This window comes from Falco peregrinus, chromosome 8, assembly GCF_023634155.1.
Source record: "Falco peregrinus isolate bFalPer1 chromosome 8, bFalPer1.pri, whole genome shotgun sequence".
Taxonomy (NCBI): domain Eukaryota; kingdom Metazoa; phylum Chordata; class Aves; order Falconiformes; family Falconidae; genus Falco; species Falco peregrinus.
The window spans coordinates 47,747,144-47,770,415 of NC_073728.1; the positions used below are offsets into that span (position 1 = coordinate 47,747,144).

The 23,272-nt window shown below is 39.6% G+C and overlaps 1 protein-coding gene across 3 annotated transcripts in view; it reads right to left on the minus strand.

Moving 5' to 3' along the window:
• KCNIP1 (potassium voltage-gated channel interacting protein 1) overlaps positions 1–23,272 on the minus strand; it is a 436,627-nt gene that overhangs the window by 51,169 nt on the left and 362,186 nt on the right. The window contains exon 1 of one of the 3 annotated variants that reach the window (XM_013295227.3): positions 9,250–9,449. The exons of the other annotated variants lie outside the window; for them this stretch is intronic. Within the exon in view, the coding sequence (XP_013150681.1) occupies positions 9,250–9,358 (109 nt within the window). The 5' untranslated portion in view covers positions 9,359–9,449. Of the gene's footprint in view, positions 1–9,249; positions 9,450–23,272 lie in introns of those variants that run through there. 3 annotated transcript variants of the gene reach the window in all.

The following is a 23,272-nucleotide window of genomic DNA, read 5'->3' on the forward strand; positions in this document are numbered from 1 at the left end:
ACTTTCCTATAATTTAATGAAGTATTTACATGCTTTTTCTGTAAGAGCTTTTCTCCTCAAAACTACAGTTAAAAGCTACAGCGTTGGCCCTGACAGGCAAGTATAATGCTCAAACAGACATTCAGTTTTGTGCCTTTACAAGTTTTGGAGTGATGCTAACCTGAATCTGGAGAGTAAATGCTTTAGAGGAAGCAAATGCATTGTTACATCTCACTCCAAGACTTTGGCAGATAACAACCACAAAAGTTTCAAAGTTTCAGCATTATTGAATATCCCTGAAGAAAGATGTTTCTACTAAACTTCTGCAAAGCATTAACTGTTTTCTGACTATTTCTTTGCATAAATTAGTACAGAAGGAAGAAGCTGCTAATCTCTAATTCAGGATCAGTGCCACAGTTTGTTTTGCTCACCTTTCTCCTTTAAAAAAAGGATAGAAAATGCAATACTGTCACTTGGGAATTAGGAAAATAGTATTCTGTCTGTAGAAATGTTACAATTTGTGGCAATAGCCTTCATAATCTTTTTTTATAAAGATCAGTACCTACTGGTATGGACTAGGAGACATGATAGTCTGCCACTTTCTACTTCTGAGTACTTAACTGTCCCCTCGAGTGAAAGACACATAACGTGAGCATTAACAGAGCTAGAAAATGGGCTGCTGTATTAATTCTACCTCTTAATAATAAATAATCAGTTAAAAACAAGCTCCTGATTGCTTAAGCAAGAAAGTAGTAATCAAAGTAAGCAAGGAGACACTAAACACTTGTAGGGAACTCTCTGGACCAGACCATGTGCTAAAGAGAAAGTAAATGTTCAAGAAAGTCTACAATGGAAGAGAGAGGACCAGCTAGCAACTTCAACATTACTTATTTTTTTCCTTCTTCTTTTTACACACACATAGTTTGTGTTAGTCTTGCTTGAACGCAGAAATTTAAGTAAGCAAAAAGAATAGGAAAAGAGTAGATTTTAGTACTAAGATGGGTGGATGGGATTGCCCTAGGGCAGAGACTAGAAAGGCAGAGACTAGAAAGGCAGAGCTTCAGGTGCTATCACAGGTTCTGTGAAGCACTGACATTTAAAACCATTTGATAAAAAGCAAAAGGACATTAACATGATGGAGCACAAAAGGCAGGGTAGCATTTCAGATGAACAGAGCCAGTCAACCCAGCTTTGCTCCTTGAAGGGCTGCACCCCGCTGTCACACAGACACAGCATTTGAAAGTTCCACAACCCTGATCACAGTGCAGGGGTGCTAAGGGACAAAACCCTGCCAGAGTCCAAAAGGAGGCAAAACAGCAGCTGCTGTAGTAATGGAAACAGTGTGAGTATCTAGATTAAATCTGAAAGGCAGTAAGTGTGCCATGAAGAGTGGAGGTAAACTGACAAGCCACCAGAACAATAAATATTGGTATGCACGTGTACACACACAGAGGGTAGTTTAACACAGACACAAGGGGATGCAGGACAGAGCCGTGAAACGTGCAGCTTTATTACAGCATGGAGAAAAATGGATAAGAAATTACTATTTCAAGAGAAAGGTTAGCAGTAGAGCAACTATGATAAACATCAAAGTATAAACAGCAGAGTAGTGCAGTATGCTCTGGTAAACAGAGAGGCATAAGTAATTAGAGCTACTAACTGAATCACTTCATAGATCCAGAGGGTTGAGGCAGAATCTGCTGCCAAAACAAACTTCTTCTAGTTAAAAGGTTTGAATTGTCTGTCTGAAAGAGTGTCGTACACTAAAAGCTTCAGTGTTAAGACAGCAATGGCATGACCAACTCAATTTGAGATCCTTGGGGAGTGGAATGGCTGCAATTAATCCACAATGTCAAAACCTCTCTCACTCCTTAGCAGAGCTGAAGCTAAGACAAAAGCCACAGAATACCAGGAGCAGCTGTCAGAAGCTAATCTAGAGAGACTCCTTAAGCACTAGCAAAGGCCACCAGGGCAGGGAAATCAGAAGATCGCATGCTGCAAACAAAACTCACTTCAACCCCAAGTGGAAGCCAACAGCTCAGGCTATACCAAGGCTACCAATTTGCAGGAGCTTTGCAAGAGACTGTACAACAAAGTCTAGGGTCTGTCTGCCTGTGTGAGAGGAAACCCTGAAAGCACTGCAGCAAATTCAGATTTCATTATAGGAAACCTGTAATAATTAGTTGGAATATTTTTAAAAAAGCTAAATAGAGAGAGATTATAAATGCATATTACGTGCTTCTACAGATTTACATGGACAAAACCCTATGCAAGGGGAGCACAGATAAGATTCAAAAACCAAAGAAAGATCAAGTCAAGTCTGGCTGCACAGCCCTAGTTCATTCCCCTCATGGGTATGGATTATGCAGTGTTGTTTTACCACATGGACGTGAACAATATCTTCATGAAGCAAGACCATACTCTCAAGTATTAAGATTAAGCAGTTGCAATACTTCAGGCATTTATCTCCTGACTGCTTCCCTTTGTAATGTGGGACCTTGTCTTGCAGGTTATCAGTGTTTAAATGAGCTAGTATTTGAACATGTGGTCCACCTATGCAAACACTGACATGAACACAATGTTACCATAACACATCACTGGCCAAAAAAAAAGCAGGTTCTGAAATTCATAATCCACCACAGGTTTGTTGTTTGTTTGGGTTTTTTTAAATTATATTTTTACTGCCATATCTGAGACCTGGGGTCTCACTGTTTCCAGCTGAAAAGTAAATAGTTACATAAAACTCACTCAGACCAATATCCCATGAAAAACTGAGACCTAGCAGAGATGCTGGAATTCATTAGTTGCAGTAAGAGCCGTAGCCCAAAATGTTGATCTACCAAATTATTCAGTTGCCTACATTCTTAGGAACAGGAAAAAACTAACAACTTTGCACAGTCATGAAAACATGGGCCTCCTTACATACACCACCACAGCATCTGCACAGCTTGGGGGCTAAAAGTATCCAAGTTCAGACCGCTATAGGATGTGGAAGTGGGTGGGACAGAGGGAAGGGGGAAAGGCTACTGCACCCTCAGAGAAATGATCCAGGAGGGCTTTGTCAAAAAATGCCTCGCAGCAAAACTACTGATACCTGTAATATAACTATAGTTACATGACTCTATGTATGACAGGAAAGTAGTGTACCACCTCATACGCAGATGACCACACATATAAGAACAAGAGGAAAGTTTATTTAAGAATAACATCAAAACCTCTGTCCTAGATCAAATCATACATGTTTTCTATCAAAGTTCATATGGAACCATGCACAAAACATCCACCTTTCCTTGCAAAGGGCAGTCCTTAAAACACAGAAGATCAATTGCAACAGCAGGGCCAGTACAAGGCCACCTTCACCTCAGCAGGCAGGGCAATATTCTCATTTCGGTGGCATATTGCAACATACGATGTTCTATTATACAACTAAGGGGTTTTCAGAAATGCAGTTGAGCGATTTTTAAGGCTAACAATAGTTTTCCTTAAAATATTAAGAAGCCTTAAAAATTTTATAGATCCCTGCCTTTCCTATAAAAAAACCCCAAAAACTTGTATAGGCGCCTGCCAGGAAGGTAGGTACATGAAATAATGGAAGCCATTTTCAGGAGCTTTCACATTTTATTTTTCAATCCTTTGTATTTACAGGTAAAATTGTTTAACTTGCATTGTACTTCTCAGCTCACCTGAGTGAGCAGGACTGAAAGCCAAAGTAGGAATGTGGCATACTAGAACACAGTGCGGAAAAATTTGATAAAAAAAATTGCAAACAGCCAGCAACTATCATCAGGTACACTTTATTTAGTAACAACACCCCACCCCCACCACAACAAACAACTAATATTGGTGGGAAAGAACAAAAGAGAAACTGCATCAAGGAAACCAACAGGATCGTACAGTGAGAGTAACAGAGGATGGAGGATGCAGTGCACAGGTTCAGGCGCTTTCTACCCTGTGCTTCAGAGAAGACGTACTGCAATTACAGATTGCATTTTTATAACACCTCTCATTTGAGCCCTCTGAAAGAGTATGAATAATAGTTATCCTTATCTTCCCTATGAGGTAAAAATAATTGCTGGGTTATCACAAACTGAGATATTAGCATAGTGGGGAAAGGAACTGGACTCCAGCATTGGCGTACTGCTCCAACTCTGCTGGCACTGACACTACCGGAGCAGTTCAGAAGTGCCTCCCAGGGCAGCACGCTCCACACCTGCTGCCCGCACTGCTTCACGGGGGATGCCATTACCCTGGCTGCTGGTGGAGGTTCACACTGGCTCTGGCTCTCAACAGGCTGGGGTCACAGAACGAGAACACATGATTTCTGCCTTGGATGAAGAAAAATCTGTACAAAGGTTGGAATAATTGAAAAAAAATCACTGGGAAGGATGTAAAGAAATTTGTTGATTCAGCTATAATACAGCCTCTGCACCATGCAGCATCAATAGGCTGAAACCAGCATTTTCTGTCCCTATTACCTCATAGTTGAGCACCCTCACAGGGGATACCCTGGAGAAGAAAGATTCCAATTTTTAGGTTGCTCAAACCTCTCTTCTTTCCCTCTCTTTAAAGTGGGTTTGAAGTTCCCATCTTCAAAGCTAGAGGAAAGAACATACTCTCACAAGAACTTTTACAGAAGAATATCCTCCTTCCACATTTGAATTAATCGATACCTTAGCATATTATGAGAAGACAGAATACGCATTTCACTGCAGGTTGTCTAGTATCTGCAGAGCTGGGCCATGAATATCTTTGTGGAGCTGGGCTCAGAAAGCCAGAGCAGGAAACCTGGTCTGCCCCTGGTGCAAAACTGATCTCCTCCTCAGAGGCTTCAACATTTGCATGCTTTTACTTGTGGTGACGCAAGTCGAGGCGGACTTAAAAGAAACACTATGTCTGCGTGGCTGGGTTCGGACAAAATGACCTTTATTGTTTATACAAACTATTTATAGATCTTAGACAGTGCAGGTGTTAGACCCTGATAGGTTTTTGTGTCCTCCTTGCTTGCTATTTGCTGTTGCTGTAGGTGCCCGTATGCTGTGGTTCTAAGTTCTGATTCTTCACATCCTGTTTACGTACCTGACAATTTGTGGCTGTCTTAAAGGTACACGGCTAAGACTTTGAGGTCAACTAACTTATCTGCAGACCCGCTGCAGACCCCAACAATTACTTAAACCTAAACAGTACCTCACGAATCAAATTGATATCGGGTATGATTGATCTTTGGCTATGCTCAGCCCTAACACTTGAAGAGTACCACAGACAATAATAATACAGTCTGAAGTGACCAGTTACGAGATTATAAATCTCACCTCTTTGCAGTTACTTCAGGTCTGAACCTGGGCAGAGTTCTTGCTTCAGGATTCAGCTCATTTTTGTTTTGAGCTCAGCTGCTGACAAGTAAAGGCACTATAACAAACAAGCCTCTGGGTCTGAGGTCTGGATTACCTTAAAGGTTACTTGATTCAACAGTAAACGTCTATCTCCATCTCCTTTCTCCAAAAAACATCAGGCACTGATACACCACATGAAAACAGGTGCACTGAGAAAGACTTGAAAGCACTCATTCTAGTGAAGGTCCCGGGAACTGGCTTTAAGACCTCATCTCCATTAGTAATTATACTAAAATTATTTCTCTCAGTGGCAACTGAAATCTACCAGTTGGCAGTATATTTTTTACATACTGTTGAATTATGTAGACACATACAGCAAAAACCTCTGAAGCATCTGAGAGGTGATTTCTAGATTTATTCAATCAAGAAAAGTATTTGAGCACCTGCTTCTAAATCTTCTGTCATAAAGTAAGTGACTACAACTAAGGAAAGCAAGCTTTCCTGCAGTAAAAAGTTGTATCCTTGACAATACATTTCATGGTATATCTTATTCTACTTATTTTCAGGGGTTTGTACCCTGCCACAGGTATTACTGAACCAGTCAGCCAACCATCTAGTCCAAAAGCACAATTCACATTTGCTCTGGATCCCTCTGATTTCAAGAAATAAGATTTACGAATTCTTCAAGGGTACTTAGAAGATGGATGGATATTCTGCAAAGAAGTTGAAGCCAAACTCACAAAACAAAACGAGAGTAAGTTCTGGCTGTACATTGTTGAAGAAGTTTTTTTGGTCCCCAGTCATAAGTTAGTACAAGGTTTCATCAGTTTTTCCCCAAATAATACGTAGTACATATAATTGTTTGTGGATGTGTTGTTGCACTAAAAACCAATCTTCAACTCTTAGCCCACCCTTTTGGATGTGGTTGTGTAGCTCTTAGGAGCTGGGAGCTAACCTAATGAGACTGAAGCCGCTCTGTCAAAAAGTAGGATGGCAGCAAGGACAACCAACAAACATGAACCCCCAACAGACAGAACCTTGAGAAAAGCATAAAGCAGCAAGTCATCAATATTTCTACTTTATTAGGGTCACAAAACACGCCCCTCCCCCCACATGCTTTGCAAAGCTTTTCTCTTTAGTTATGTAAATTTTGTCTCTTAGTTATATGTAGAGGCTACCATGCCCTGTTCTCCTCTCCCTCTTGGTTTTAAGCCAATGGGAACATTCTAATGAATAATTCAGAAAACATAAAACAGTGTAACTGGCAAAGGTCTGATCTTACTGGAGCTCTTATCTTTGCTGAGTTTTAGGGGGTCATTTCACATAGGCTTGCTCCACCAGCATCTCAGGTGGAACAGAAGAAATTAGGAAAAAAAAAAATAAATTCCTATTGGTTTAACATTTTCTTTAAAAATGCTCAGCAGTTTTGGGTTGTGCTTGGAGATTAAAACTGCCACTAATGTCTCTGGTTTCAGTCATTTTCAGTCAAACACCTGAATGAACTAACAGCCAGAATGGGACTTCACCTCTGGAATGTGACTGAACACCCATTCATTCAGCTGCAGCAAATTATAAAACTTCACATTTTCAAATTACTGTCTATGCTATTTCCCTCTCTATAACTATTGCTTCCTATGTTAGACTAATGAAAAATCAGCACTCAGGTTTTGGGGTGGTTTTTTTTTTTTCTTTTCTTCCTTTAAGCAGGACAAAAGAATACTGTTTAAGCAAGCCTGGTCCATCTACAGGAGCCAGACTAATTCTAGTTCTAAGAAGGAATAAGAATATAGCCAATTTCAGAGTCTTATTTTAGCGTTATTTCACAGTTATGAGAAAGCACATGGAATAGCTATATGTTCATGAGGTTGTTTCTAGAGCATTAAAAGATGTTAGAAATATTTATGTTGCAATATAAGCACCCACTATACCTTTTGCCATCACTGCCACCTAGCACATCAAAGAAAACAGTTTAATGGCACCTTTAAAGACTTCCTAGTGATTGAAGTCTGCATTGCACCACATTAATGATGATCTGCATTACATTAATGTTACTATTTACACATATAAGAAATTCTTAGCACGAGTCAGAAGGGAAGAACAAACTCATACAATATAATGAGTACCAGATAAATATATCTTTGTCTCCAGGTGAACTATTTTGCAGCCAGAAAAAAAGGAATTCCAAGAAAAGTTATCCAAATCTGAAACAGTTTACAGTGTCATGCTCCTATGCACTGCCAAGTAATTCATCAGCAATCAGGAACTATGTGTATCGGTAACTGACAGTGCTCCTTTACAAAGAGTTACAAGAAAATCCTACACCCTTCTACACTTGTATGGGTTGAGTGATTATTAACTGATGACCACAAACAAAACGCAGCCGGAGCTGCTCAGTGAATGCAAGGTGGGACTGTTTGCTCACTTTTGCTGATTTCATCTTTGAACAAACAATGTTCTCACCTGTCACGTACTTGACTTTGCTGGAGAAACACTGGGGAGACACTTCTGGGGAAAGCAATTGCTTTGAAAAGGGCAGAAACTGGAAGTACAGTAACTAAGTGTGGAAAGAAGGTAAAATGTTCTTGCAGTTAAACAGGCAGCAATGAAACTGCCTCAGCATTAGATTTAACAGTTTATTTTTAAGGTGAGAACTTCTATTGCCATTATTTGAAATTAGCTGTCATTGTCAGAGATCTTAATTTATTTGTAATTATATAATTGAACTCCAGTGGCATTCCAGGAGTAAACTAAAAACTCCCATGATATTCATTTTGTAGTAAGGAATAGCAACATTCATGTAATGACTAATACATGCCAATTTACATCTTCTCTTAATCTAAATAAAATAACTCTTATTAAGGCCATTTCTCACATTTGTTCCTAATCCTGCAGGAGGATTTCCAAGTTTATGTGACAGCACTGATTTTACAGTAGCAAGGTTAAAATACCATCTGCTTTTCTTGTTTTTAACATTATCCAATAAAACATTTATATATTAAATATCCTCTACTTTTATTCAATCTTTCATCAGCCTTAGGTTTCTTGTATTTTAAAGATAATATCTGAACAAAGTAATGTAAGTGTTTATGCTAATATTTTATCATTGCTATTTCCTTTGCTAGATGACCTTGGCACAGTTAGTGATCGAAGCAAGAATATACTCAATGACTTGGAGGTCTCTTTGTTTTAAGAAAAGATACCTCATCTACTCCATCAAGAAGTTATTTTCTTTCAAAATTAAATGATACCTACATCGCTTTATGAATAGATAATATGATCCCAAATCTCCCTTAATTGTTAATATATATGTTTTACTCAGACAAGAAAACCTTTAAGAAAAAAAAGTTCTTTACACTGATAAGATGAAGAGAGACTAAATCTTCCAGTTCAATAGGTGAAAACAGAAATATTTCTCCCTAGATTATTTTGCTTCTTGTTACTTTGCTGAAGTGTCTGGAATAACAAATACAGAGATGTTTTCTTTTATTCACATTCATTCCATCATGTCTTTAATCTGGAAATGTCACAACAGAATTGTTTTAGATAGCCATATGAAATCATGCATCTAATTATCAGCTGTGCTTCCATTACCCCAAGGGACACTCTCCTTTTTCCAGGCTGGTACTAATTTCAAGAGAGAAAAAGAATTAACAATAAGAAAAAAATTCTTAATTTGATAAAATAATACATAAGGCAAAAAAGATAATCACAGCTTCAGATTCTCTCTAGCTATGGTACTATACCAAAAGCACACGAAAGCCCTCAATAAAGCATAATTCCCTCTTTGCAGCCTGTATGATTTTTAATCACAATATCGAGAATCAGTGCACTGACAGACAATGCTTTCCTTCCCACAGCCTGTCTGCTACCTACAGTGGCTTTACTGAAGCAAATTTAAACAAAACTAAACAGGAGCTGGAAAACTTGGAAGTTCTCTTACCATCTGACAAGTCAATTAGCCCGAGGTAGTGCAAAAGTTTCAGAGAGGAGCACACCACCACCACAATCCCTAAAGTCTGAAGTCCCTCCGACTCGCCTTTCGTCCACATCCTTTAAGGCACCACACAGATACCTACTGGTGTGCCTGCAAACAACTGGCAGACATCTAACGCTGAGAAATCCTCCGTTTGAAGCTTTTCTTCCTGCTGCTCAGCTAAGTGTACAGCACATTTCCCTCCCCCCCTCATTCTCACACTGCCTCTGTTTCTCAACCTCTCCCCCTGTTTCTAGTTTTCCTCTTCCCCCCGCCCTTGCCTTTTTTTTTTTTTAAACATACAAGGAATTTTTAACTATAATCTATGGTTTTATTTCGTTTCATTTCAGGGTAATTCTCTCAAGAGTTTACTCCGCCCCTGAACAACTTAGCACTGTGCTGCTAACCTCAGCAACCTCTCACACTTTTTTTTTTTTTTAATATCTGTGACACCAATGTTTGCATTTGGGATTTTCTCCGTTATTCTGCCAATACAGATGCTTTTTGTCAATGCCGCTTCCACACGACATAACAGACTATACTATGGCACATTGTAGGGAAGGAAAGAAAAGGTCTTTCCCTTAATTCCTTCCTGGCTTCCCGCCATGTTCATAAACACACTTGACACATATATGTGTATTCCTGTATAGAGTCCAAGACCTGTGCAGCAATTTTGTTTGTAAGCAGCGGCTCCAAGCCCTGCTCCGCTGGATTAGCCACGGGACAGCAGTGGGGGCATTTTGCTGACATGTAATGCACACCCAGAGATCCGTGTGCACCAGCACTGGCCTGGAAGAGCCATCCTTTGCAGGCAGCTCAGACAGACAGAAGCACTTTGCACTTGCTCACCTTTGTAATATTTTATCAGGCTGCTGGCACAGGGTAGCACTGCAGGTTGCTCTCAAGTTCAGTCAATTATGTATTTCTCCATTATCACCACAGATGAGTAAACACTCAGCAGGTTGAGTGTTTTATCAGGATGGCAGATGCAAGATTGCAACACCAGTAAAAGCTGGATTTTTCAAGCGTGCTATTAGGGGAAGATGATGGTGTGTCCCATGTGGGATACTCAGGAAAACACAGCCAACACCTTTTATTTTACAGGACTCTGAGGCTCTCATTGTCCCCACACTCCCCGCCCCCCTCCAGGCAAGCAGTAGCTCCCTTTCCCCACCGTCCCAAAAGAGCAAGGCAGGCCCTGCCAAACTGCTTCCATAACCTCTTCCGATACTGCCTCTGCCTTCAACTACTGTTGAACAATAACTTCAGGTGCAGAACCCTAAAGAGATTTTTGTATATCACATTAACTAAGTAGTACACTTGAATTGCTTAGAGATGCTCAAATTAAAGCCAGGTTGGAGGTGCAGAGTACTCATACATACTTGAGTGATCAAGTCAAGAAGTAATGAATACTTTAATTGAATTTGAGCTTTGTTTCTGTATGCAGGTGGCCAGGTAAGAGATCATACTCGCAAATACATTATTCATGAGAGTTCTCTGTCATTGGCAGCTAACTAGCCAAAGCTCAATGGCATGATACCAAAGCCACTTCTACAGATGAATACTTCAGACCAAACAATTTTTTTTCTTTTTTTTTTTTTTTTTGTACTCTGTAGTGTCCACCACATTAGGTTTTCATTGCCCTGGCTGTATGACTGACTATGTTGCCGCATTATGGTTCATATTTCCCAGATGTACACATTCAGCTTTAAAATTGTCAAGGAACTGAAATCACTGCACTGTCAAATTGCTCCCAGACAAGGAGAGGAGAATTTGGAGGAGAAACATGATAAACATACCTCAAAACATTTAGATAATTTCCTTGGTTAATCACGTCCTGTTTCCATTAGAGAAACATTTCTACCACAAAAAGAAACCCACAACCAAACAAAACCAAAACCAAAGCCACCACAAAACCCCCGTCACATTAAGTTTGGCCAGGCACACTGACCACAAAAATAAACAGGTTCCTTCCTGTATATAGAAGAGATGTTTGACAGATTTACTGGCTGCCTGGTACACTTTGCACTGTTTCCTCAGACCCCTAAGTTAATGGATCTTAAAGAGCACACAGAACTAAAAAAGCCCATCTTACTCACCCACTCATTTCCAGGCATGTTATTTATTGCAGATACATCAGGTCACATAGCTTCTTCTGAACAATGCCTGAACCTTCTGAATCTACTAATTACCACAAAAAAGTAAAACTAAAAAATGATGACATAATAAGCAATGAAACTCAAAAAGCCTGGCTTTCTACAGGTATGCTTGGCAATTCTGCAGTTCTCCCACTGTGTCCCACCTCTGCATCTTCTAAAGCCCTGTAGCAGCACTGTAGCGAGAGGCATGGGGAAGGGCATGAAAACCTGGTAGTTCCATCATCTCTGTTACAACAATTTATGCCAAGTCTAACATTCCTGATATAAGCAAGCTGCAAAAGAACATTTGGTTTTGGACCCTAGAATTCTTGCTGCATGAAGACCTCATGCATGCCAGAAGCTCAGAATCCATTAGACAGTATATCTAACATTGTCAAAGCCAAAAGATTTTTGTGAGGTTGACTCAGTTTTTAAACAGACTTAGATGAAATGTCGAAGGATCATTTTTTCCACTCAGGACCTTCAGGTTGGTTTGGGATCATCTTGAAGCCAGCAGTTCTTCCTGAAGGCTGCTGCTTCCCCCTTATTTCCCCAAGCTTCCCGAAACAGCCATTAGCCACTGGGCTTATTCTTCACTTGCTTGTTACTGCCCCGAGAACCAGGATTCCTTACGTTAGTGTGACATGACACCAACGCATCCCTAACTTTTTATGGAAACTGCTGCCAGTTGCCAGACAGCAGAGCACCAGGTCCCTTCATCCATCCACCCATGTAGCTTGGAAGCTGCACACTGACCTATGTTATAGCATACAATTAATTAAAACAAATCCTCTTTCTGCTGCTGCTTAAATATTCAAATTCATCAGGAGTGGCTGACTAGAGCTGGCTATGAATGCCTTATGGGAGGCAAATCCTATGAATTCAAATACTCATCTGTTTTTTCCACTGTAAGAACTAATTTAAGTAAAAGATAGCATCTTTCTGCTAAAGCTTACCTCCCAGCTTGGCCCATTAGTTACAGCAACACTCATAATTTACTGTAGTATTAAGCTAATGAGAGAAATAGGTTCCAGGAATTAAACCAAAGAATGGCTACTTAGTTTAGTTCTCCAATAGAAATCTGCGAAGAAAGAGGACCAGCAGCTCTTAACAAGAGGCAGAAATATAAGTCAAGATTTTATTAGGTATTTTATTTGAGTCACTACTGGAGTAATGAGGGAAAACCCAAACCAAAGCCAAATAAATAGTGAGATTCAAAATTTTTTTGTTTTTACAGAATAAATATTCTACAGCATAAAAAACATCTTTTGGATTGATGCTTCCCAAACATTCATAAGTCTGCTGCAAAATACATACTGTTGTCCTCAGAGAGGGGTAGCTCAAGGGACTAAATGATTTTAACTACATCCCATGTAAAATAAATAGCACAGAGTGCCTGGCTTTCTACCGTAGCCACTGAACAACAGATTTTGTAGAACAGCAACTGAAAGAACAACTTAGTTACATACAGACCACGTTAAGCTCACCAGCAGAGCAGCAAGGTCTTTTTGCCAAATACTAGAAAAGAGGAATGTAAAAATCCAAATGTTTAAAATACCAGATACTTGATAATCGAGATAAATGTTCTTGCTAATGCCCAGCATACATATCTCTCACATGCAGCAAAAGGGGTTGAATGCCTCAATTAACTGTGAAAAAGGTTTACGCTGGATATGCACAATGTGTGCCCTCTGGGAACATAAGTAGGAACTTTAAAAAGATCAATCAAAATAACATGTAATGAAAAGGATTTTCTGGTAATAAAAGAATTGCTATGATGAATCATATAAATGATTTATGTAATCTATAATCAGCTCTTATAATTGGCTCGGTGGAAAAATACATTGTATGAAGGTGCAAAAATCACAGCAAAATAAAAAAATAATATTCCCCACAGCAGAAGCTTCTCCCAGTGACCGAGCTATATGGAATACATCTATGCTTTCCTGAGGAGGAATTTTCTCCTCACTTTGTTTTAAAACAAATGCAGCATAACATGTTCTTATTGCCCACACCTTTAATAAAACCCCAGTAGTATTTTCTGATTAGCCTGGTATAAACCCCTAAATATTAAATTTTTGTCATTTTGATTGAATATTCCTTTGCTCTTGTGTTATGATGGAGAATAAACAGGAACATCTGATTGATTCTTCTTGTACAGTTCATTATTTCAAATATCTCTGTTTATAGATCTTCTGATGCTCAGCAATCCTTAACAGTCTTTTCACATGGCTATTGTCCATAAATCTATTTTCATGGTAGATCTCTGATGCCCTTCCACTTCTGCTGTGTTTTAGAAACAGCATAATGAGATAGTTTACAGTATTGCAGGTGGCTATAATGTCAAAAGTATGAAATTACTATTTCATACATACTTATCCAATATGATTTCTTTTGTACATGTGTAAAGTTAGTGGGTTTTATTGCTGTTTTAAGATAAACCAAGATGAGAACTAGGACATTCTCATGAGTGACTTTAATGCACCCAGTCCCAAGCAACAATATGAACTGCTTAACTTGCAGCTTTTTATTAGCTTGCCTTAGTCAACAGTCATTCATCTACTCCGTTCACCATGATTAAGCCCCTTTGGTGTTTCTCAGATTTCTCTGGATCTGACTAGCCCCAAGTAATTTGTGCCATCTGGAGAATGTGTGAAGAGAATATAATCGATTGATAATTGCTGACTACAATTTCAAAAAACCTAGCAAATTTGATATTTAAGTAATTGATGATTTAGGGCCCCCATCTAAAGTACAAGCAATCTTCAGTTAAACTAACAGTCATCCAGTGACAACGAGCTCAGGTCTTTTTCCAGTTGCACCGCAATTCCACCCTGACCCCTCTGCCTGCAAATTAATTTGGCTTCATATCACACTTATGTTTCCCAGCAGTTACCCACCTGCTAGGAGTGTTTTTGAAGGTCCTGGCTAATTACTAGTTATTATTTTTTTCACTAGAGATACATTCTGTATAATGATAGGTGAACCACAAATGTCCCATTAGTTGGTTTGGCTAATACAGAAATGTGGATGCTTTTCTATTAGTGCTGCCCAGGGAGCTAGGAGTAAGGAGCTCAGTTCCTCAGTCTGCCATTTCCTCACAGTGTGAGTGCAGGGAAGTAACCGGCAGATGAACCCTTGTCCTGGCATGATATAAATTGTTCTGCTGTAACAACACCAGCTATAATTCCATCAAAAATTTCCCCTTAGTTCAATTCTTCTGATTCATGTGAAAGAGCTACCGTCTTTATTCTATCAGTGCCTCCCAGCTTTCTGGCAGTAGTAGGATGTTGTTGGGTCTAAAGATCCATGGACAATTTATGCAGAGAAGCAGGAGGACCCCACACATTTTTCCCCTTAAGAGGACTGTCTTGAGCTAGTTGAGCTAGCGATTCCCAGCCTTTTGTGAGCTTATTACACAATTCACATCAACTTTGAAAAAACGCAGGAATATCTTTGAAAGACTCCAGAATTCCAGTACATTGTTACTGATTTTTTGCATGCCAGCTGGAGGTACAGAGAAGCACATCCTACCTTGAAGTTACTACAAAGTGCTGCATGGAAGACTTTGCTTTGCGCTGGACCACACGATGACAAAAGCGGGTAAGTGTTAATGATGCACATGCAGATCAAAGTTCAAGCAAGCCTCCCATCAAGCTACAAATTGTAGTAAAGACTACCAGCAACTAACGAAGAAAAAAGGTAACCCTGAAGACTAACTTGAACCATACTCTACATGCACACTATCTGAAATTGGATAGTATACAACTGAGGCAATATATAATTAATGAAAGGGTAATGAGAACCTCTCCCAACCACTAGATATTATTGACAGGAATTCAGACAGACTCAATTGCACTTTTTCCTTCTATTTAACTGGTTTTCACCCCTTTCTCTAGATTTTTATTTGTAAACCAACATGGTTGCACAAACCAGAGTGGCAAAACCAAACCCAGCAGCCTTCTCTAAGATCACAGATCACTATCAGACTTGCAGAATTGCTACAGCTGCTCTCAGGACTTCCCCAAAGTTCTGTAGCACCAAACTTGCTGTCTTTTCTGTGCTGTTGTTTAGGCTGGATGGACTTGTAGCAACTGCCTAATAACCTCAGCTGCACTAAAGAGAAGATAGGAAAAGGCTGCAAGACTTCTCATTCTCCTACTTTTTAAACAGACAAAGTTGAGGAGGACACATGCTGTGAGGAAAAGAAGAATAGGGGAGAGAGTGAAAACTTGAAATACCCTCTTGTGTTGTTTCTTCTTTTAAGTCTGACATAAGGAACACTGAATAAGGGGATGGATGTAGCGTGAAGAACGGATCAGGGAGGCACTGGGATGGGGCTATGTACAACCTGAAACTGCGCACAAAGTTATAAAACCTGATGTTTCAGTTATACTAGAGGTTCATTTCCCCAAACAGGGAATGCCACTGCACCAGTCCATGCAGTCAGCATGTGCTGAGTCCCCCATCCAGCTGAGCATTTCCCCTGGAACCTGTACTCAGAGGTGAGCACTCTCCTCAAACACACCTAACATGGTAGTAAAGAGCAGTTAAAAAATGATGTTAAAAATCACAATTGCCAGAAGACAGATGTGCTTTGCAAGTGAGATTTTCCTGCCTACTGGATTTCTGCCCCAAGTAAGTGGAGACGTGACCTCTCCCTTGTGATGATAGCTGCTTCCAGAAGCTGGAAGTAAAGAGGCATAAAGCTAAAAGCCTCTGCTGCCAAGTGGGGCCACAGTGATTTTCTCATCACAGGTGGATTTTCCTCCATATTACATATTTCCCACGGGCACTGGCTTGTCACAGCTTCATTCCCAGTTTTAATAAAAATGATAATTAACAATGCAGAACCTCTGCTCCGTGACTTTTTTTCCTAGTGGGCTTTGTTTTTCTAGATTCATATTGAGTTATTTATATGGGAATGACAATGAACAGGTAGATTCCCCCCCCTCCAGAGACTTAGAAGATCATAAGTTCACATCACAAGACTGATGCAGGGTGAATCACAGCTTAAAAACAAAATTAAACTTGTTTAACACCAATCATACTCTGTTATTTGGCATAACTGCTTTTATCATTTACAGTTTCTACAGTGTTCCAATGCATGTCAACTTGCTGATAACTGCTAAGATGCTCCTTCTGACCAGCTTTTTCGCTTATTCCAACTGTATTGATAAAGGAAAAACCGCTAAGAAATAAAACCAATGAAACTATCCAGTATCGTATACGCTTCACTACTTACTCATACATCTCTCCCTGATGGATATTCTCTTGCCATCAGTCACAGCATGAGCATAGACAGCTGGTTACTGAGGATTTTCACCAAAACCATGTGAATCTACTGGTGTCTCCAGGCACTTCATAATTTTACAGAAGTGTTAGTTGGAAGGAATAGCAGATATCGCCTACCCCAGCCTACTGCCCAGAGAAAGAGCTGCTTCCCTGAAAACAGCTAGTCGAGACTTTAAGACCTCCAAGGATAGTAATCCCACTGGTGCTCCGAGACAGTTGCTCACTCCAGTGCCACATTACTCTTAGGGAAGAGGTTTCTCCTAATGTTCAATCTAAACCTCTAAGGCTGCCACTTATTGCTGCTGCCTTTTCTGTTATAAGAATGCATACCTTTCCACAGTGTGTGCATAGGGTCACCTGTAAGCCACAAGCCTTTGCCCAAGCTGTCCAGCCTTTGCCCATGGGGAAAACCCACACAGGTTGCTCTTTGCAAGGCAGCATTTCAAGTCAATGCATTTGACTCTGTTCTTTTGAAAAAGCCCTTGAGCATGGACCATGCCATTTTGCTGCAGTCTGTTCTGCTCCATTGCTACCATCCAAAACCTTTTAATTATACCAATATTAAAGGAATATTAGAACTATGCTCTTATTTTTCCATAAGAATTATGTGAAACATTGCTCAGTTAAGATCACACCTCATATCTTTGTTAGTTACAACATACACATTACAGACTTAAGCACTGAAAGACACTCCACTTAAGGGATATTGTGCCTTTGCTTGTTACATTAAACCATGTTCTCTCAATGCTTTTCTTGATTTCTTTCTTTCAAGTGGCCTCAGACACTTAATATATGCACATGGTTTTCTAAATAACTCTAAATTTCTTACTGACCTGTTGTATAAGGAAATACCTAAACATTCTTGTTGACTCTTTACTGGTGTCTCATCTTCATTGTACCATCTATGCATTACTTGCGCTTAAGTTTTTATTTTATCATCTGTAGTTTGTATTCCTGTTCTACCCCCAGCTTGAAAGATTTAATTAGTTATTTGCATAATTATTCTGCAAAAGATAGCGCCACAAAAAATAAGGTTACTATTAGGAAATACTATTAATAAATTCATGAAGGAATTATGAAACTGTACAAAACTAACCATATTTTAGATACATCACAGTGAATTATGAAATAGTACCATATAACTATTTTAGAGACATCATAGTCTCAAACGAAACCATCCTGAAAACGTTTGGAAACCTGGGCCAAGTAGTAAAAAACTCTCAGCAATTAATACTTGACAATAAAACAGAAACCAAGAACAAAAAGGTTCAATTCATAAAACAAAAGTCTGAAGTTAAATTGTCTAAAGAAGCAATATCAAGTTTATAAAGTATAACGCAGACAAAAAGAGTGGTTTATGCTGTAGTTCTAAATACGCAGGAAATAGGAGAACCTTCAGAGGGTGCTCTAAGAAGGGGGATGTCTGCTTCTGCCAGCACCACTCCAACTATTAGATGAGGGACAGCAGTTTCATGTAGCTTGCACTCAGCATAGAGGTCAGCTCTCTGAAGTTTACCAGACTCCCTCCGATTTATGAATTATGGTTTAACTGTTCTTCTAGTGACACCACGATTTAAATTCTGCTTCTCAGCACAGCACAGATCGGCTGACATTCGTGGAAACATTGATGTCTAACTAGCAAAGCACTTGAAGAGCTGCAATACAGGTGCGCATGACAAACTATACTTAGGATGTTAAAGTTACTAGTAGCCTGAAATAATCAACCACCATCAAACCTCTTTCCTTATGTGTACCTAAAAATATTCCATTACCAAGCAAGCTGGACACTAGTGATGGAGCCAGTATGCCACTCACTCCCACATGGCTGCTACCATTTACACAGCAGAGGAGAACAAAAGGAAAACAATATGGCAACATGTACTCTCTGTACAGAGGAATGAGAGGACAAGGGAAAGAGAATCAGCCTCACAGATAACCCCTTTAAGAAAACCAGGAAAAAAAAGTGCTGAAAGTACATCAAAAAATATGAGCTGCATGGAAAAAAGCAGCAAGGAAAACTAAGGTGCCAAGGGTTTTCTGCAAACAGATTTACATTCAGAATTGAAGATTAAATTCAAGGGCAAAATCAAACTGAAAGAGATTTATGACTATAATGCACATCTGGGAAAGGGCAGCACAGGTAAAAGAATGATATGTACAGAGCACATCCAAGGTCTGTAAATATTCATATTTAGGGTACACTATGTATCATACACACTTCAGCAGTTAGAATACTCGCCCAATAATCCACAACCCTCTTGAATAATTAATGATATATATTACAGGTGCTTTCCATGGTTGAGGATGATATCTGACTTTCTTCAAAGTCCTCAACACATACAACTCAAAGCTTCACTTTTTTCCAAGAAAGCATAAGACACTTGAGAGCCAGCTTTTGATAAAATAAACATTCATCTGCATGAGCGTTTGTCGGATCTTACTGCAGAGGCACTTAGCCTCTGAAGCAATACAGCTGCACACCTCTTGGGCTAATCCCGGTGTCAAACAGGACAAAACCAGGGTCCTGTAAAAAGGGACCCAGTTCAGCACATTTTAGAAGCGCTGGACCTTGGGACTGGATGGTTTCTTCCAATGTCTGCAGAAGAATGGCAATTACATAGACTCCTACCACAGGGCTCCCCAGGGACAGGTACTATACTGTATCACAATACTAACGTTTGTGCTGTAAACCAAACTTTCTGATGTGTGTGTCTATATACATATAAAAACTCATCACGTGTTCATTTACATATGTAATTTGTATTATGCCATCTCTTAATAAAAATCAAATACACAGCATGCAGGTATGAAGATGAAAGGTCAAATCCCTTTTGCAAATTGTGCTGGTCCAGTTCCAGTGTCAATCCAAAATTTGGTCAGTTCAAGCACAGGAAGATATTTCCTCCTCAGAACATATATCCAAACAGCTCTTTAAGGAAAAGTTGATTAAATATGTCCATGTCAATTAACTAGATATTTTCATGATGGACACTAGATATTTTCATTGGAGGTTTTAACAACACTGTCTCTACTTAGAGAGTCCTGTCAATTTCCTTATTGGAACACATTCTTATTGATGGAAAAGAGTACAATAAAGGATACTACTTTCCCCCTCCCTCCTTCCAATTTAATTAAGCTGCAGCTTATTAATTGCAAGGTACATTCTTGTGAAAAAAGTGCAATGCTTAATTGCCGTTATTAAACTAAATATCAATTTGGATACATCAGTGAATGCTTTGCTGCTGCTCAAATATATCATAGCTCAGGCCTGGAGGGCAATACTCTTAGATGACATGAAAGGGTAATTCAGTTGTTGGTACTTATTCTGTTCAGAGCTCTTTCAGGCAAAGAACAAACCCAAGATCTAGCAATGATGCTGAATTATATCCGGAGGTATTGGAGATGGTAGTTTAGTTAATCTAAACCACAAAACATTTTTCAGTATGTTTAAAAATCCTTGGCTGAAGCTTTCTCTATCCTTAAGCATTTTACATTCACAGTGACTAGCTAATTATGATTAACTCTTTTGTTAATCATCAGGAAACCATGCGCTACAATAAACTTGTTTTCATGCAAGATTTATCGTCCAGTTACAGCTTAAACATTTTGAACAAAAGTATTGGTATGAATTTTAGAGATACATCTCTGCCATTTCCAGAAAGAAGAAAGATGGCACAACATCCAAGCACTTAACACTTTCAATAAGGAAGTAGTGAGCAGTATCCCATTTCCAGCTGGCCTTGAAAATTGAAGGATGCTTCTCTGTAGAAGAAAAGCATGCAGGAAAAAATTTGGGAAATGAAGGAAGGTAGAAATTCTTTCAGTTTTGGCAGATCATGAAATCATTCCACCAGTTTAAGCTTCTTAGAACTATAGTACTTTGGTGATATAAATTCAACCATTTAAGCAACTATATGAAGATCTAGTTTGCATGAGGAAAGCTGAATGATCTATGCTGAGAAAACACCCGATCTTCTGCCCTCCATTCCCAGAGTTTTGTGTGATATCAGTTACCACAAAGGCAGCCTTTACAGACTGTTCATTGCCTACAGTTGGAAGTGGAACAGAGGCTCAGCCGGCACAATTAGCATCTTTCTGCATAGTTTTGCCATTTCAGCTCTATGGTCTACTTAAAAGGAGGATTGGTTTTAGATTAAAAAAACAGATATGTGCATCTGTATCTTAGGGCACTATAGAAAAACCCATGCATGTCGATTACATTTTTTGGGAAGAAATACATAAATATATTTGTGAATACGTGAAGCTTTGTAAGCCTGAAATCCGCAATATTCTCAAATCAGCCAGTTCCAAAAAGGGCACTAATACCAATTCAGTTGCTAGCTCCAGCATCATCAAAACAAGAAAAAGGAAACCCCTTTGATTTCACACCTATGCACATAGGCAAAATGGCATGGATTCTGCTACATAATTGATCTAAGCAGGAAGGAATTTTCTAGGGTCTAATTTGTTGCTCTGATTGCAAAGCTATAATCTTTTGTGCTAACATGCAAAAAAAAAATTGATTCCTATGTATTTCTCCTGAATACCAAGTAGGTAGTCTCTAGCTGTTCTGATATAAGCACCAGCAAGCATTAATACATAGGTTTCTTCAGACCAGAGTATAAACTGTTTTCCAGTGGGATAGATATGTATCTTCCTGAACAACAGAAGAGTGCCTGGAGAGCCAGTTAAGAGAGAAATAGCATCTTCTCAAATAACATCATCTCAAATCTACTAAAAATTTCACTGTTACAACTCTAGAAAGAGAAGGTGAAGTTAGCATATTTATTAAATACATTCAGTTCATTTTATGCAGTAATTGTGCTCGGAGGGGGCATTAGGCAGCACATAGACTTGGAAATACCATACAACAGCCTTAAACTTTAAGTGTCAGCCGAGGATTCTGGTTATCACTTGTTTATAGTGATGTTAACTGCACAGGCACTCAATAAACTTTAATGGCACAATGTCATTTCAGACTTTGCTTTGGTCTCTGCTACAACTTCAAAGCACAGGGACAGGGCAACTAACTGTGCCACAAGAGCTGAACCAACAAGTCTTAAATGTGGGCTTTAGTTAAGAGGAAACCTGCCACACACAGGTGAAGGACCATGCTTCAGATCTGAGCTTGAGCCTTCACAGCAGAAATTTCTTCAATCTCTCTCTCTCTCAATCCCCCTTGGTGGGCTGAAAGAAAAGGATTGATTCCCACATGCATAGCCAGGCAGCAGCAGAGCAAGATAAAGTCTTCATGCTTCATATCATACACAAATGAATCACCAGGGCACCACACTTCGTGGGAGCTGGCTGCATATACACCAGAACAGGCAATATGACCTGCATGAACGTGAAGCCCTTTTCTGCATACCCATATTATGCCTGACTATCTATAAAACACTTACTATACTAGTGGTTTGGCTTTGGGGGCAGTGCTCTGTCACCTTCTTTTTTCTCTTGGGCACATCTAAGTCAACGCCAATTGACATTTTCTCCTTGACGTTCAGTCTTGGTGACTGAAATGTTTTTCTGAGTCACTGCCATTATGGTCCTCCTTAGTTACTGCTAGGTTATTGCTCACGTAAGTGTTACTAATGGTGTGAAGCAATAACTACTAAGTGGTCAGTGTCAGCCCTTGCTTGTTCCTAACAGGCAACAGAGTCACAAAAAGTGAGAAAAGATGGATGTTAGTCCGAAACTTCAGAGACCTGGTTGCTCTGCTGGTCAGAAGCTGTGAAACCATGGCCAGGTCACAGACACCACGGTGCCCCCGTGTGTTTAGGGGCCCAGGAAGGAGGCGCACCCCCACCCTGAGCTCTGTGCTTTGCTTCCCCTTTTACAAGTGAATGAATGGCACTGCCTCAGAGACCTCTAATGGGATAAATATACTAAGTGCTGTGAAACACTAGGAAGTTACACTATAACAGCATTTAGAGAGCCTTAAAGCAGGCAATACCTGGGTAAAGGTCAATGTGAAGCATACGATACAACAAACCAAAGCGATGAAACATCCATTGGTATCAACGTAGGCCTTCACCATAGAGAATAACTATGTGTCACAAAATCTTAATAATCTCCTTATATGAATTTAAGCATTTCAGAGCTTGGCAAGTCACTGCTGATGTCCTCACAAGCAGCCAAGGACACTTGTCTTTCAGGAAGTCATTTGGTATAAGACTAGATCCCTGCCCCAGGTGTCTCACTTGCATCATTTTGAATGAAGTTTCTTGAAAAATAGTTCTGCCCTGCTCTACCAACAGGTAGGAAATAGATATTTTCAGTTCACTCAGTTTCAGAGACTGCCCAAACCAGAGTCCAGCTGCTGGGCATGTTGTGACATGGGTTTGCTGTGACTTTAGGGGAGGCACAGACCAACATTTCCATTTTAATAAAGAAGTCAGTTACAAAGATGCCATTGGGGGAAGGTAACTCCAGCAATTGGGAATTAACAGGTTCCTGTAATTAGCCAGTTATCTTGAATCTAATTCATTAAGAAGCTGTATGTTCTCATTTCCTTTATTTCTCCTCCTGGCCTCTGCTCTCTAGCTAATTCTAGCTGC